At 41.7% G+C, this 15622-nt stretch overlaps 1 protein-coding gene across 1 annotated transcript; it reads right to left on the bottom strand.

The window, feature by feature from the left end:
* Positions 1 to 1333: 1333 nt before the first annotated feature.
* Positions 1334 to 14309, bottom strand: LOC132584643 (vomeronasal type-2 receptor 26-like). Its single transcript, XM_060256544.1, has 5 exons — positions 14155 to 14309; positions 11452 to 11743; positions 10324 to 10614; positions 3809 to 3935; positions 1334 to 2235 (listed from the first exon to the last, which is right to left on the bottom strand). The coding sequence occupies exons 1-5, from the start codon at positions 14307 to 14309 to the stop codon at positions 1334 to 1336; spliced, it is 1767 nt and encodes a 588-aa protein (XP_060112527.1).
* Between the last annotated feature and the right edge of the window lie 1313 nt (positions 14310 to 15622).

Below are 15622 nucleotides of genomic sequence, written 5' to 3'. Positions count from 1 at the left end.
GAGGAAGGAGAAAAAAAATTCATGGGCAGTGAAGACCTAAACAAGAAGGCCACAGAAAAGATAAGGCCAAATGCTGGTTGTTGGAAAAAGCAGGTCACCTTCCTTGGGTCACCAATGAAGACCTAAATGTTGTAAATAAATGAACAAATAACTTTGAATGACTGTAGTGAACTTTAAACGCTGTCCCTTTGCACTATCTTAATGTGATCTTATCTGTCTCCTATAAATTACATATAAACTAGTAAAAATACCCTTAGAAGATGATAGATTGGATATTAATAAGAACATAAGAGAAGCCATGTTGGATAAGGCCAATGGCCCATCCAGTCCAACACACAGTGGCCAAAATATATATACACACACACACATTGTGGCTAATACCCTCTGATGGACCTCTGCTCCATATTTTTATCCAATCCCCTCTTGAAGCTGGCTATGCTTGTAGCCATCACCACCTCCTGTGGCAGTGAATTCCACATATTAATCACCCTTTAGGTGAAGAAGTACGTCCTTTTATCCGTTTTAGCACGACTGCTCAGCAATTTCATTGAATACCCATGAGTTATTGTATTTTGAGAAAGGGAGAAAAGGACTTCTTTCTCTACTTTCTTCATCCCATGAATAATCTTGTAAACCTCTATCATGCCACCCCACAGTCGACGTTTCTCCAAGCTAAAGAACCCCAAGCGTTTTAACCTTTCTTCATAGGGAAAGTGTTTCAAACCTTTAATCATTCTAGTTACCCTTTTCTGAGCTTTTTCCAATGCTATAATATCCTTTTTGAGATGCGGTGAACAGAATTGCACACAGTACTCCAAACGAGACCGCACCATCAATTTATACAGGGGCATTATGATACTGGCTGATTTGTTTTCAATTCCCTTCCTAATAATTCCCAGCATGGTGTTGGCCTTTTTTATTGCAATCGCACACTGTCTTGACATTTTCAGTGAGTTATCTACCACGACCCCAAGATCTCTCTCTTGGTCAGTCTCTGCCAGTTCACACCCCATCAACTTGTATTTGTAGCTGGGATTCTTGGCCCCAATGTGCATTACTTTGCACTTGGCCACACTGAACCTCATCTGCCACGTTGACGCCCACTCACCCAGCCTCAACAGATCCCTTTGGAATGCCTCACAATCCTTTCTGGTTCTCACCACCCTGAACAATTTAGTGTCATCTGCAAACCTGGCCACTTCACTGCTTACTCCCAACTCCAGATCATTAATGAACAAGTTAAAGAGCATGGGACCCAGTGTTGAGCCCTGTGGCACCCCACTGCTTATCGTCTTCCACTGTGAAGACTGCCCATTTATACTCACTCAAGCATTCAGTTGTTTCTCCTTATTGATTTCTCCCTCTTATTCAACTCTGGCCTCAACAGAAGAATGTAGCATTTGGGGGAAAAGATACAAACCAGTAATCCAGCACTGGAGGCCAAAATAGAGAAAATCTCCACAACTACCATGTATTTCCCTTTTGTGCTCAAATACGTAGGAACAAAAGTCACCCAAACACTGCAAAAGATTAACATACTGAAAGAGATGAACTTAGCTTCATTGAAACTGTCCGGTAACTTCCTTGCAAAGAAAGCTACGATCAAACTTATGACTGATAGAAGTCCCATGTAGCCCAAGACAATATAGAACATGATGACAGACCCTTCATTGCATCCTAGAGTGATCTCTCTAGTCAATGACTGCATGTCAGTATGTGGGAAAGGAGGAGAGGTTCCTAGCCATATCATACAAATGGCTGCTTGAATGAAGGAACAAGACAGAAGAATGGAGTTGGTCAGTCTTTTCCCCACCCACTTCCTAATTCTGGATCCTGGTTTAGTGGCCATGAAAGCTACAATTACAGTGGTGGTTTTGGCCAACACACAAGATACAGCCACAGAAAAGATAAGGCCAAAAGCTGGTTGTCGGAAACAGCAGGTCACCTTGTTTGGGTCACCAATGAAGAGCAAAGGACAAAGGAAACATAGCAGGAGAGTGATAAGAAGAGTGTATGTGATATCTCGGTTGTTTGCTTTCACTATGGGGGTATCTTTGTGCCTAATGAAAGTTCCTAGAACCAAGACTGTGATGAGAGAATAAGAAACTGTAATTGAAGCCAAACTGATTCCTAAAGGTTCTTCATAAGACAGAGAGTTGATTGTCTTGGGAATGCATTGATCTCTACTCATGCTTGCATACTGATCATCTGGACAATTGATACAGTCCTCCATGTCTGCAAAAAAAGAGAGATAACAATGGTTGTCTTTAGTGCATTTTAGACTCTAAATCTCCCAGCATTTTGCAAATCCTGAGGCATATTAATCTGCATCTTCATTTCCACTTTGAACAGATACTGGAAAGACAAAGACACTTTCTTGTAAATGAGTACATGTGCGATCAGCATCAAAGATCTCTTTAATTGTTAATTTTTAAATGTCTTTCCGTGTTAGGACTTTTAGATTCCTGTGGCAATACAGAAAATATTGATCATTGCATGGTGAAAATGAAGTTACTGTTCCCTGACTTGCAACTTGAATTTTGGCAGTTTTTTTCCAATGGCCAGCACAATAACTCGATCTCATTTGATTGTATGGTGAATTTCCCCATATTCTTTCTGTTAAGGAAAATAGCCATCTTTGAGAAAATTCCAATAGTAAGATCTGTCATTTGCCCTGTGCTGTCAACAACAGATCCTAGCTACATCATTACCCATAAAAATCACTACCCATCAAGGTCACTTCATTAAATTTGCTAATTAAGTTTATTGGTCTCAGCTGCAAACATCTGAGAGGAGGAAATTTTCTCATCTGGAATATTCTTCAAAGAATGCATTGTTGGAAATGGTCAGGAGATCTATGTTTCTTGTTATTAGTTGCTTCCTCTTATTCAGCTGTGGCCTCAGCAGAAGAACGTACTATTTGAGTAAAAAGATACCACCCAATAACCCAGCTCTGGAGGCCAAGATGGAGAAGATAGAGAAGATCTCCATGGCTACCATGTATTTCCCTTTAGTGCTCTTGTAGGATAGAACCAAAGTCACCTGAACACTGCAAAAAAATTAACATGGGGCGTTTTCGCACTGACCTTAATCGGCAGCGACGTCCCTCTTCACCGCGCAGGATCTGCGCGGATTTCACACCAATTGCTGCAGAGCACCCAGAAGAGCCGCAAAGTCCCGCGGCTTTTGCGGCGCAAATGGAAACTGGTTTTTGGCGGTTTCCATTTGCGCCGCAAAAGCCACGGGACTTTGCGGCTCTTCCAGGTGCTCCGCAGCAATTGGTGCGAAATCTGCGCAGATCCTGCGCGGTGAAGAGGGACGTCGCTGCCGATTAAGGTCAGTGCGAAAACGCCCATACTGAACATACTTGGCTTCTTTAACGTACTTGATTTCATTAAAGCTATCCTTGCAAAGAAAGCTACAGTCAAACTGATGAGGAATAGAAGCCCCATATAACCCAGGTCTAATCAATGACTGTGTCAAAATCTGGAAAAGGAGGAGCATCTCCTACACAAACTGTACAAATGACTCCCAAAAGAAAGGAGCAGGAAAGGACAAAGGAGTCGGTCAGTCTTTTCCTCACCCACTTCCTCCAGGTGGACCCTGGTTTGATGTTCATGAAAGCTACAAACACAATGATGGTTCTGGCCAGTACACAAGAAACAGCCACTGAGACAATGGTGGGGGGAAAAAAAAACTGGGAGAGAAAGCAGGCCACTTTTCTTGGTTCTCCAATAAATATGAAAGAAGAGAGGAAGTAGAGCAAGAGAATGATGTTCATCTAGATTTTGTGCATTACGTCACCTACCATTTTGGTTTGAAATTTGTCCTTCTGGGCACCGAGCACAATCATAGCAACAAAACTGTTCCCCTTCTTTCTTCTTCTTATGAAAACCAGGAGGACAGTAGTCATTGCACACAGAAACGGGCAGCACCTATTTAAAATCAAGGAAAATGTTAGAGTAGGAGAAAATAGACCTTACTTTATTATATGATAGCTAAATTTAGCTCATACTGGATTTTTCCTTTAGGAAACACTGTTTATATTTCATTCCATAATATTGTTAACAGTTTCCCTTCATGTTTGTATCAGAGTAATGTGGCTCAAAGCAGCTAACAGCATTGTGTTAGGCTTGCAACATTGTCCCATGGCTCTGCCACTGTTCCCTGGCTTTGCAGTGGTTCTGTTGGATTTGTTGGGTCTGCTTGCATTGGGAGGCTTTTGGCCAGATGTTACATTGCTTGCTCTTGTATCTGAATAACTATGGTGCATTAGTAAGAATGAACAATAACAGACATAAACTATCAAAATTCTAGGAAGAAGGAGTCCCAACATACAGGAAGTCGACTTGACTAGTCCTGCTTCGATTATTCTTCTGGCATGGGGAGCTCCATTGTAACTTGTTGATAAAGACGTGAAAGTTCAATGTCAATTACGTAAGTTCTTGTTCGCGTTCCTAAGAACTGCTCTTGTGTCTGTGCAATTCTTTGCCCAGGAGAAACAATGGAAGTGCACTTTTTTCAGGAGCCAATAGAACTGGACCTCTTGGTCCAATTCACTTGAAACTTGGGGTCACTTATTGGACAGGCACCCCCAGCACTGCTGGAATTAGTTGCCATTTTCCTAAAAGACAGTCCCTCCAGCCCCCCCGAAAAATTCCCCATAGGGAATAATGGACTGGAGTAATGACCAGCACTGCTGGAATTAGTTGCCATTTTCCTAAAAGACAGTCCCTCCAGCCCCCCCGAAAAATTCCCCATAGGGAATAATGGACTGGAGTAATGACCAGCACTGCTGGAATTAGTTGCCATTTTCCTAAAAGACAGTCCCTCCAGCCCCCCCGAAAAATTCCCCATAGGGAATAATGGACTGGAGTAATGACCAGCACTGCTGGAATTAGTTGCCATTTTCCTAAAAGACAGTCCCTCCACCCCCCACCCCCCCGAAAAATTCCCTATAGGGAATAATGGACTGGAGTAATGACCAGCACTGCTGGAATTAGTTGCCATTTTCCTAAAAGACAGTCCCTCCAACCCCCCCGAAAAATTCCCCATAGGGAATAATGGACATGAGTAATGACCAGCATGGGTGGAATTAATTGCCATTTTCCTAAAAGACAGTCCCTCCAACCCCCCCCCCTCCAAAAAATTCCCCATAGGGAATAATGGACTTGAGTAATGACCAGCACTGCTGGAATTAATTGCCATTTTCCTAAAAGACAGTCCCTCCAATCCCCGCAGAAAAATTCCCCATAGGGAATCATGGACTTGAGTAATGACCTCACACACACACCATGAATCCAAATATCAAAGTATTATTTAGGGTCTGGATAACTGAGGATTTTTTTTCCTCCCTGATATCTGAATGCAAAAACAAACAAACAAACAAAAAAACCCTGTGGATCACATCCTTAGACGGGACCAACGTTTCATTTACTTAGCATTACAAGTTGGGGCTGTGATATCATAACAGGTACCATAATACCATAAAACAGGTTTGTTTTACAAATCTCCTGGCTGAAGAGACTGAAAATAGTTCACCCTTTTTCATTACGTTGTCAGATTTTGCAAGGATTCCATAATTTTGACACTTCCATGTTACCTTTGGCTGGAAAGTGCCACCAAGTAGCAATTCATTTGCCAGCCCCCAGATCCTAGTGGGTTTCCCCCACTTGGGGGGCTTCAGAGTCTACTGCTGGAATGCTCCCCCCCCCATCTCCCCGCCATGATAGTGAGGGGAACTGTCAACTCTACAACTCAATTCAATTCAATTTATTTTTTATGGTCTATGACCAGCGCAGATCATTATACACACCACTCAGAATTTCAAAACCCTACAACTGGCTTATGGAGACTTCGTAGGGTTTTCAAGCCAAGAGACAGTCAGAAGTGGTTTTTCATTGCCTGTCTTGAACTTTCTTGGTGGCAATATTAATTACTTGCAATAACAGATTTAAATGAATGCGTTTCAATTAATTATTAACTTGCAATAATGGGCTTCAATTCAGGGTGCAAAGGTACCTGCTGGATATTAGGAAAAAGAGCTTTTTTATAGCAAGAGTTGTTCAACAGTGGAATCAGCTACCTAAAGAGGTGGTGAACTGCCCCTCACTGGCAGTCTTTAAGCAGCATATGGACAAAGACTTGTCAGGAATGCTCTAGGCCAGGGGTGTCAAACATGCAGTATGGGGGCCGAATCAGGCCCCATCAGGCCCCAGAGCAAATGGCTGTCATCTGCTTCCTTCTCCCTATAACTTTCTACCTTCTGCATAACAGTTTGCTTTTCCAGGCTTGTTCAATTGCACAAGAGCTACAGAGCAAAGCCTGTTTTCTCCATTGGCTGAGATTCCTGTGTTGGGGAGGAAGAGGGGGGATGCAGAGCTTGATTTGCCAGGCTCTCTCAATTGAACAGCAGAGCTGGAAGGAAGCCTCTCTTCCTTCTATTGGCTGATGCTCCTCCCCCTCCCCAGCCCCCTGGGAAAGAAAGGAAAGAGCCACAGTTTCCTTTGCTCAGTTTCCTGGATCCCATGGGAGAAATACAAAGAAAGCACCTTTAAAGCCAACAAGTGCTAATGTTTTAAGTTTTTTTAATATATATATATATTTAATTGTCTTTGTCTTTGTCCTTTATAACGTTTATCTCTCTGCTACCTAATCTTAAATAGGTATATAATCACAATCACAGAACCTTTATTGGCATAAGAACAACAGTATCAAATCAAGGAAGCGGTGGGGGGGGGGAGGTGGTTAATTAAACATTCTGAACAGACTTCTCCTCTTATAAGTACAGTAAAGGAAGTTTGCCACCGCTTTGATGGTTTCAGCCTTATTTGAGACTAGTAAGCTTACTATCTTACTTTCATCAGATATACCCTCCAGGGATTGCAATATAGCAGGGATGGCCAACAGTAGCTCTCCAGATGTTTTTTGCCTACAACTCCCATCAGCCCCAGCCATCAGCCATGCTGGCTGGGGCTGATGGGAGTTGTAGGCAAAAAACACCTGGAGAGCTACCGATGGCCACACCTGAAATATAGGATCCAGATAGGATGCACGTAAATCACAGTAGAATCTACAGGATAAAAGTGCATGGTCTGTTCCTTCAGTTTCCTTCAGCCCACAGGGACATAACCTATCAAAGAATGGTGTTTTTTTTAAAACTCCCGTATAGCACAGCAGAAGGAAGCACATTAAAATGGGCTAACACAAACTCCTTTCAAATATAGGGGTCAATCAAACAAGAAAAATACTCTGCAAGTGAACCACTAAAAGGAATCCCCCATTGCATGGGAGAGCAACGCACAGAAGCAAGACTTCTAAGGTCTTAAATCCCCATGTCAATTAATCCCTGTTTAATCATGACAAAAGCATGCTTCTCCGAAAAAAAGGGTCAGATCATCGATGCTAAGCCCCATTGATGTGATTTTCTCTTCATTGTGGGTTAGCCAATCAGATAGATATGATTCGTGCAGCATATGTGCAATGAGACTATTAGGCCCGCTTCTGAAAGGAAGACACAGCCAAAATTTGAAAGTTAAAATCCATACCTTCGTGGCTAAACATCTCTGGTTTGTCTAAAGGTATACATATGGCCTGACCCAACATGGCCCACCCCAACCCAACGTGGCCTGGACCAGCTATGTCTCATTTACCTCAGGTCTGGCCCTCATAACAAATGAGTTTGACATCCCTGCTCTAGGCTGATACTTTGTTGAGCAGGGAGCTGGACTAGATGGACTGTATGGCCCCTTCCAACTCTGTGATTCTATGATCCTATGAATTATATGATTACTACGCCTCTTTAGTTTCTGGCTTTAGGCTTGTCAACTCTGGATTGGAGAATTCCTAGAAATTTGATTGGGGGGGGGACGACCCTGGGCAGGGCAGGATTTGGGCCAAAATAGTGTACAATTTTATTGTCCACCCTACAATTCATCATTTTCTCCAGGGGAAATCATTTCTGTAGTCTGGAGATCAGTTGTAATTCCTGGAGAACTCTAAACTCAACTTGGAGGGTGGCAACCATTATCTATGAGACATAAGAACACAAGAGAAGCCATGTTGGATCAGGCCAATGGCCCATCCAGTCCAACACTCTGTGTCGCATAAGAACATAAGAGAAGCCATGTTGGATCAGGCCAATGGCCCATCCAGTCCAACACTCTGTGTCACATAAGAGAAGCCATGTTGGATCAGGCCAATGGCCCATCCAATCCAACACTCTGTGTCACATAAGAACATAAGAGAAGCCATGTTGGATCAGGCCAGTGGCCCATCCAGTCCAACACTCTGTGTCACACAGTGGCTAAAATACCCCAAGTGCCATCAGGAGGTCCACCAGTGGGGTCAGACAGTGGGGCCAGACAGACTGCTTTTGCAATGAAGGCAGCTTTCAACCACCAAATCATCCACCCATTGGAAAAACCTTGCAGTCTTCACCTGGTTAAAAGCTCCGTACCATACCATCATATCCTCATCAATAACAAATTGTTTCTCTTTGGGAGCAGCAGAATCAACCCTTCCAACTTTGACTCTGAGGAAAGTCCTGTTTGGGAATGTGACTATGTGCATGATGTCAAATTCAGCTCTGGTTTCCTTCTTCTCATTAAAGGACACTGTTTCTCCAGCAGAGTTGTTAAATGAAATACTTTGAAGAAATGGGTGGAGCTAGTTAAAAAAAGAGGAGGAAAGAAGAAACAGGAGTCACTTCCACTTTCGTCTAAAAGGCATGTTTTTTTTTCTTCCAGAATCAGAAAGAAATGAATTATGGCTGTGAATTTGCAGTAGTCTTACAATAGTGCTACATCAAGGGCTTTTATTCTGGGGGAACATGGCAGAATGGAGTTCCAGAACCTCTTCATAGAAACAAAATCCTCAAAAAAAATTTAAAGTATGTATGGGGTACCCATGTGTTTCTTCTTCACTTCCCTCTTTAGAGTTCCTGCTCCTCTTTTTCCGGAGGGTGGGGACCCTGACTGCATCTACACTAAAATCCCACAAGACATGTCCCATTTCAGGAAGTACATAACTATATTTATGTGCAGGGTTGCCAAGTCTAACTCAGATAATATCTGGGGACTTCCTGGGTGGGGCAAGGAGATTTTCCCTAAAATAAATAAATAAAAACACAGCAGTGCAGTTCCCCTGAATACAGTCTTCATTTCCTCTCCCAAGCAGCTGCAAATCATCTCTCACACTCACACACACACACAGAGAAGCAGAGAGCCAGTTTGGTATAGTGGTTAAGTGCACGGACTCTTATCTGGGAGAACTGGGTTTGATTTCCTACTCCTCCACTTGCACCTGCTGGAATGGCCTTGGGTCAGCCAAAGCTCTGGCAGAGGTTGTCCTTGAAAGGGCAGCTGCTGTGAGAGTCCTCTCAGCCCCACCCACTTCACAGGGTGTCTGTTGTGGGGGAGGAAGATAAAGGAGATTGTGAGCCACTCTGAGATTCAGAGTGGAAGGTGGGATATAAATCCAATTTCTCCTTCCTTCCTTCCTTCCTTCCTTCCTAAACTGTTTTCTATGTATTTTCTTTCTGATAAAGCATGGATATAAAAATATTTTGTAGCAACAGAAAACTATACAAAGTGCCACATATCTATTGTTCAGGCCCATAAATTTGCACCCACAAAACTTTTCCAAGAAACACAACCACAGTCCCATTTTATCAGCTATTCACGAAGGACAAAGTTGCATGTTGTCTCAATGTTTAGGGCAATACAATTTTTTTCATTGAGGACACAATACCTGCCAAGGGTGGAGAGCCTGAAGTTCAACTATTCTGCAAGCCAGAGGTGTTCCATGGTTGGCTCTAGATGAAAGCATGGAATGCAGAGCATGGGCCACAGCATAGACGGCATTATAGACACTATAGCTGTGGCCGGTCATGGTCATTTCAAAAACAGGCTCAGGAAGGCTCTCCAGAAGTTCCTCCCCAGTACATGTATCATTGGCCATCATTGTATCCTGAGGATCTAGATAAAAACAATTGAATGCTTGTTCCCAGAATTCGTTGAGAAAAACATTTCCTTGCATCTGTGAAGGTTTTATTTTCCGTAGAAAAGTTTTAAATCCTGTTAGCTCATTTGAGTGAACTGTGAAGGAAATGACAACTGGGAATAAGTCAAAATTCCAGTTCCTTTGCATTCCAGATAATGTGAGATCCACTTGAGCTGTGATAATCCACACTTTTCTAAAAAGTGTATTTTCCTTATAGCCACTACCCCCAAAAACCAACATATTGTTCATTGATATCATGGTCAGAGGCCCTCCATAGAGGACAAATGTATTGACTTTGCTATATGTGAATAGTTTATATACCTTCGAGAGTATATTATTAATATCTTCTATTGTATCCCATTGTGCTTGGTTTGGAATTCTTTCAGTGAAGGCTGAACAGATTCCATTCTGGGACAGCAATGGCTCCATGGTCTTCAAGAAATGCTCTCCAGTGTCATCATCTGCAGCAAAGAGCCCAATCCATATCCACCTGAAATGGAGCAGCAACCGAATAATCCCGCTATACTGAGCAGCTTCATTTGGAACCATGCGAAAGAAAGCAGGAAACTCTGTTGCATCCCTCTCTTCTGAGGCAAATGAGCCATATGCAATCTAAAATAAGATGTATAGATTTATTTAAAGAGAAATTGAGGAACTGATACATATAGCATGTATGACTTAATAATAATAATAATAATAATAATAATAATAATAATAATAATAATAATAATAAATTTATTTTTATATCCCGCCCTCCCCTGCCAAAGGCAGGCTCAGGGCGGCTAACATGACACAGTATATACCATGATTACAGTAAAATACAATATTATTACAAACAATTAGACAGTTAAAACAGATAAATTACATTCATAAGTTAAGTTAAAATTAAATAAACAGTTAAACCGTTATGAATTCTAAGTTTCACTGCTACAATTCAGTTGTATATAAGAAGGCTAGATGTCATTTCCTGGGTTTCATCTTAATGCGAGCTCGAAGAGGGCAGTTTTGCAGGCCCTGCAGAACTGATTTAGGTCCCGCAGAGCTCGCACCTCTTCTGGATATGATATCGATTACAGTATAACTCTGTTGTAGGAAGTTGTGTGTCTCTGACTCATTTATACTTCTGGCTGAAATTCCTGATATCTTGTGACTACTGTACAGTTCCTAGAAAATGGTCATGGGGAAGAAGTAAGCGACAGGTTTCCCATACTACCGCTAATTCTTTTCATGGGGAAGAAGTAAGCGACAGGTTTCCCATACTACCGCTAATTCTTTTCTGCTCTTTCTGTATAAAGCAATTGTTACGTGGCTTTCTTCCTTAAACATCAGACAAGAGGGTTGGGTTTTTTTCCCTGTTCATCATACTTTTATTTCTCATCTCCACCAAAATTAACTGCATTTCAAGAATTCAGTTTGTGAAATCATCAATCATCTCTGCATGGCTCTTACCTGTGGAATTTTGTAGAGTCCTAAGATATCTGCCATATGGAAAGAGATGTCAGCACCAAGTGCCCCAATGATGGCTACTAGGTTTCTATGAATCTCACATTTGTAATTTGGGACAAAGCTCCATGATCTGAAAAGCAGTCCCAGAGTTGTACAATATGTCAATTTTAAATCAAAGTAGCTGTCATAGATTTGGAACCCAAGGCTGATATTTGGCAAGATCTGGAGGTTCTTGTTGATCTCATTTATGGCAAATGCCAATGCCAGGATGTGCTGGTAGTACTTTATCACCATTCTGAAAAGAAAGTGAGAGAGTTAAATGAGCTTTTATAAGAGCTGTCTGCTCAGAAATGTATCATTTCACCATAGTTCTGGTCCATTTTGCTTTGATTCCACCGTTCTGTCCTTTCATTGACATTCTGATCTAATCAACCTCTACTTCAACCCAAATAATCGTTGTAATGCGACATAACCCCAAAATCTGTGCAATTCACAGAATATTGGACAACCTCCAAATGCAGCAGAATGAAGTAAGCCCCCCCCCCGCCCCGCCCCAAACACAATGCTGGTTCTTTGTTATCAAAGCATAGTGAGTGACCCATGCAGGGATATTGTATCATGGTATGTACTGTTGTGCATTACTTTAAGCTGAGAGTCATGGAATCATGATTACTTTCTATTGTGCCTGAGAAAGCATTGATTTCTGCTAATTAGCATCTGCTAATCTTTAGAATCAGGATGTCCACCGATCCAAACCTGTGTTCAAAAAAGGACTAGTGAAAAGTTATTTTAAACTCTTGTTTACATTGTATTTTATTCTAATCATGATGTTCCATGTCTGTGAGCTGCCCTGAGCCCGCCTTTGGCGGGGGTGGGCGGGATATAAAAATAAATTTCTTTACTTACTTTACTTACTTATTCTCAAACCTTTCAAATTGCTTCCCAGGACGTTGTGTCAATACAAATCATTCATACCACTAATTAACCGAAATGCTATTCTGAAATGCTTTCCTCTAAAAAGTTTCCATTCCACAGCATGTCTTCTCCTCGATTATGTTTTTTTTTTAAGTACAGATTTATTTTAAAAATCTACTTGCTTAAAAAGCAACTAATTTTGTTTTAAAAAATCTACTAAATTAAATTGCAGGACTGGGGAGAGAGATTTTTGAATGTCTTAAATCAAAAATACATTCAAGAGATGAGATGCTGCTTTCCTTAGAAAGAAATACGGTGGGAATAGTTGCAAAAAGAGGCACACACCTAATTCTGGGAAGATTCAATCAGACTGCCTGTGTACAGTGGGCAAGTCATAAAAAAACTGGTGAGATTTGATTGTTTTTATAACAAAAGCAGTCATTGCAACAGACAGTCTTAAAAAGGAGTTATGAGGACTACTGAGGAAGAATAGGAGGGGTAAATGTACACAATATGATAATCTCATAAAAATGCACACCTCAAAAATTATAGCTAAAAAGAGAATGACAAAATTTGAAAAGAACATGCCTGCTACCTTAATGCATTATGGAATCCCCCATATTGTGTTCAGTTTAGTAAATATCCAGATCTTAAGGAGATCTAGATTGAGACATACCGTAGCGCCTCCAAGATCAACAAGATTTCTAGGATAAGGACTCAGGAATCTTCTTTCCTGATGGTATCTAATGAATGATGCTTGAAATTTATTTATTGCATTCATTTGTACTCTACCTCTCTCCCCAAAGAGGACCCAAACTGGCTTGCAGCATTCTTCTCCATTTTATACCCTGGAAATTTTGTTGGTCTCTTAGGTGCAACTGGCTTCAAGTCTTGCTCTTCTGTGGCAGATTGACCTGGAGCAATCCTAAGGAGAATTCACCCTTCTAAGCCCATTGATCTAACTCTGCTTAGGGTTGCACTCTACATGTCCCATGTTGACTGAATGTTTTTTTCTTGCAAGATATGCAATAAAAAGAGCATCATGTTTTATATGCGTCATTGTCTCCCAAACAATCAGCTAAACTCAAGACCAGCAGCGCCTTAGAGGCCAACCAAATTTTGAGGGTATGTGCTTTCCAGAGTAAAAGCTCCCTAGATCCCTTTGGCTCTCTTAAAGTTCATACTCCAAAAGTCTTTTTGGTCTATGAGGTGCTACCGGACTTGAATCTAGCCATTCTACGAAAGACCAGCAAGGTTACCCACTGAAACTATCCCAAACAATTGACTATTGATTGTTGCATCACATCTTCGGAATTAGCAGGACACACACTTCCTTCAGTTTTCCATTCTGAGTGCTATCCCAGCAGCCATCTTTATTAGTATTTAACTGTGTTTTAAAACTATCATTTTTAGGCTCATTGAAAATGCAGTTTGCTCACTCATGGATTTGTAAACAATTTGTACCGAATTGTTTTTTTGCAACTGTTTTTCCCCCCTTCTGGAGATTGGCCCACGTTCATTATATTTTAAACGTCATGTAAAGTTGAATTTTCAGATTTTTAACTTTTAAAACAAGCACACAGGGCCTTTGGTTATGTGGAAGAGATAGGAAACGTAAAGCAAACCAAGCAGACCATACAAGGCTCAGAAAGTAATTGCAACAGACAAAAATGCAGGGTTGACCAAGCCTCCAATTTCCCTCTTTTGAGCATCCTGATAGTTATATAAACATTTGCTTGGGTTTGCTCATTGGCAATCTTGAATGATACAGGAAGGGGGGTTGATTCTTACTCTGGAGCCTCAAACAAGCCTTGAGAAGGATGTTTCTTAAAATCAACGGTATGGTGAGAATATACAAATTGAGAAGCGATCTCACCAATGAGGATGTCCCCAGACTGGTACCATGCATGTGGAATGGGGACAGGATCATTCTTAGAACAGTTCATACCATCTACTTCCCATACCATAGAAGGCAAGAGAACGAGTAAAGTTATCAGCCTCATTATCTGGACATTATCTAATTATGGCTCAGCAGGTGACCTTGAATGGAGGCTGCAGGAACCAGTCTACTGGAAAGGAAACATATCAATCTTATCTCTGTGATCAACACAGTGGCAAAAAAAAAAAGCACAAGCTCTGGACTCAAGTATGACACAACAAAACAAAATCAGAGAGATCAAACTGACAAAAGCCCTACCTATTCCCTTCTGCCAGGTCAAAACGACCCTGGCTTTTATCATTTCTTACTTTATCAGGTGCTTTGGGATCCCTTCCAAAACCCAGCTGGAGCTTTGATCAGGAGAATGATAATAATTATATGGATAATTGCAAGGGGAAGATAATTACTTTGGCAGACTTTTGCCCTTCAGGAGCACCACTGGTATGAAACTTTCCCCCACCTGATTACTAGTCAAACTTGATTCTTAGTATGGTGACTAAAAAAGCTGTGCCTTGGAACAATCAGAGTTGGTATTGAAACTAGGTGAGTGAAATCCTAATGCAATCCAAGACCAGAGGGAGAGAGGGAATGCTGTGCATGGAGTTGAAGCTAGAATGGTACAGGAACATGGATAGAGAAGGGAAGTAAAAGATGTTGTTCTGGAGCAGGAAAGGAAGGGATGCACAAGATTGGAAGATGAATGCTGGAAATATGCGTCTTGTCTATTCTTTTTCTGCAGATCAAAGTTTGCAGAGAGATGATGTTCATTAACCCCATTCCCTTACACCAGACCGTATGCAAGTTGAGGTGAGGACGCCCAGTGCTGAATAGGCTCCTTCATCAGGCTGTAGAGCTGCAATGCAAGACTGAGAATTCTCTGATGATTTGGGGTAAGAACCATGGGAGGCTGGGGTTTGGGGAGGTTATAAAGCAGGTTATAAAGCTATAGATTCCACCTTCCACATTAGCCATTTTCTGAAGAGGGGCTGGTATCTGTCATCTGGAGGTAAGTTGTAATTCCATATCTCCAAGCTTCACCTGGAGGTTAGCAACTCTGTAGGACGGATGGTCAAATTTTGCTCTGTGCAACCTTATAGGCCTATGGCAGAGCACCACTGTTTGGTCACTCTCCAGTTTTAAAAATAAAGAATGTGACCATTAGGTGTGGGTAATTGCTCAAGACAGTCACCAGGTGCATTGAAAACCTACACACAGCCTTCTCACTAGGGCTGCCAAGCCATGGGTGGGGGTAGGGTAACCCCCACCCCCTGCTCCCATTGACCTCCACCATTCTGAGAGGCGGTGGGAGGGGGGGGAAGC

The sequence above is a fragment of the Heteronotia binoei genome, chromosome 15, assembly GCF_032191835.1.
Source record: "Heteronotia binoei isolate CCM8104 ecotype False Entrance Well chromosome 15, APGP_CSIRO_Hbin_v1, whole genome shotgun sequence".
In the NCBI taxonomy this organism is placed as follows: Eukaryota; Metazoa; Chordata; class Lepidosauria; order Squamata; family Gekkonidae; genus Heteronotia; species Heteronotia binoei.
Note: the sequence above shows the minus strand (reverse complement) of the source record. Positions and strands in the feature narration are given on the sequence as shown.

Coding starts and splice junctions, on each gene's coding strand:
- LOC132584643 (XM_060256544.1), bottom strand. CDS start 14,309: ATGAACTGTTCTAAGAATGATCCTGTCCCCATTCCACATGCATGGTAC. Junction 3,936..10,323: donor TTAATAATATACTCTCGAAG/GTATATAAACTA, acceptor GATTTTAAATAG/GTGCTGCCCGTTTCTGTGTG. Junction 2,236..3,808: donor ACAAATTTCAAACCAAAATG/GTAGGTGACGTA, acceptor CTTTTTTTGCAG/ACATGGAGGACTGTATCAAT.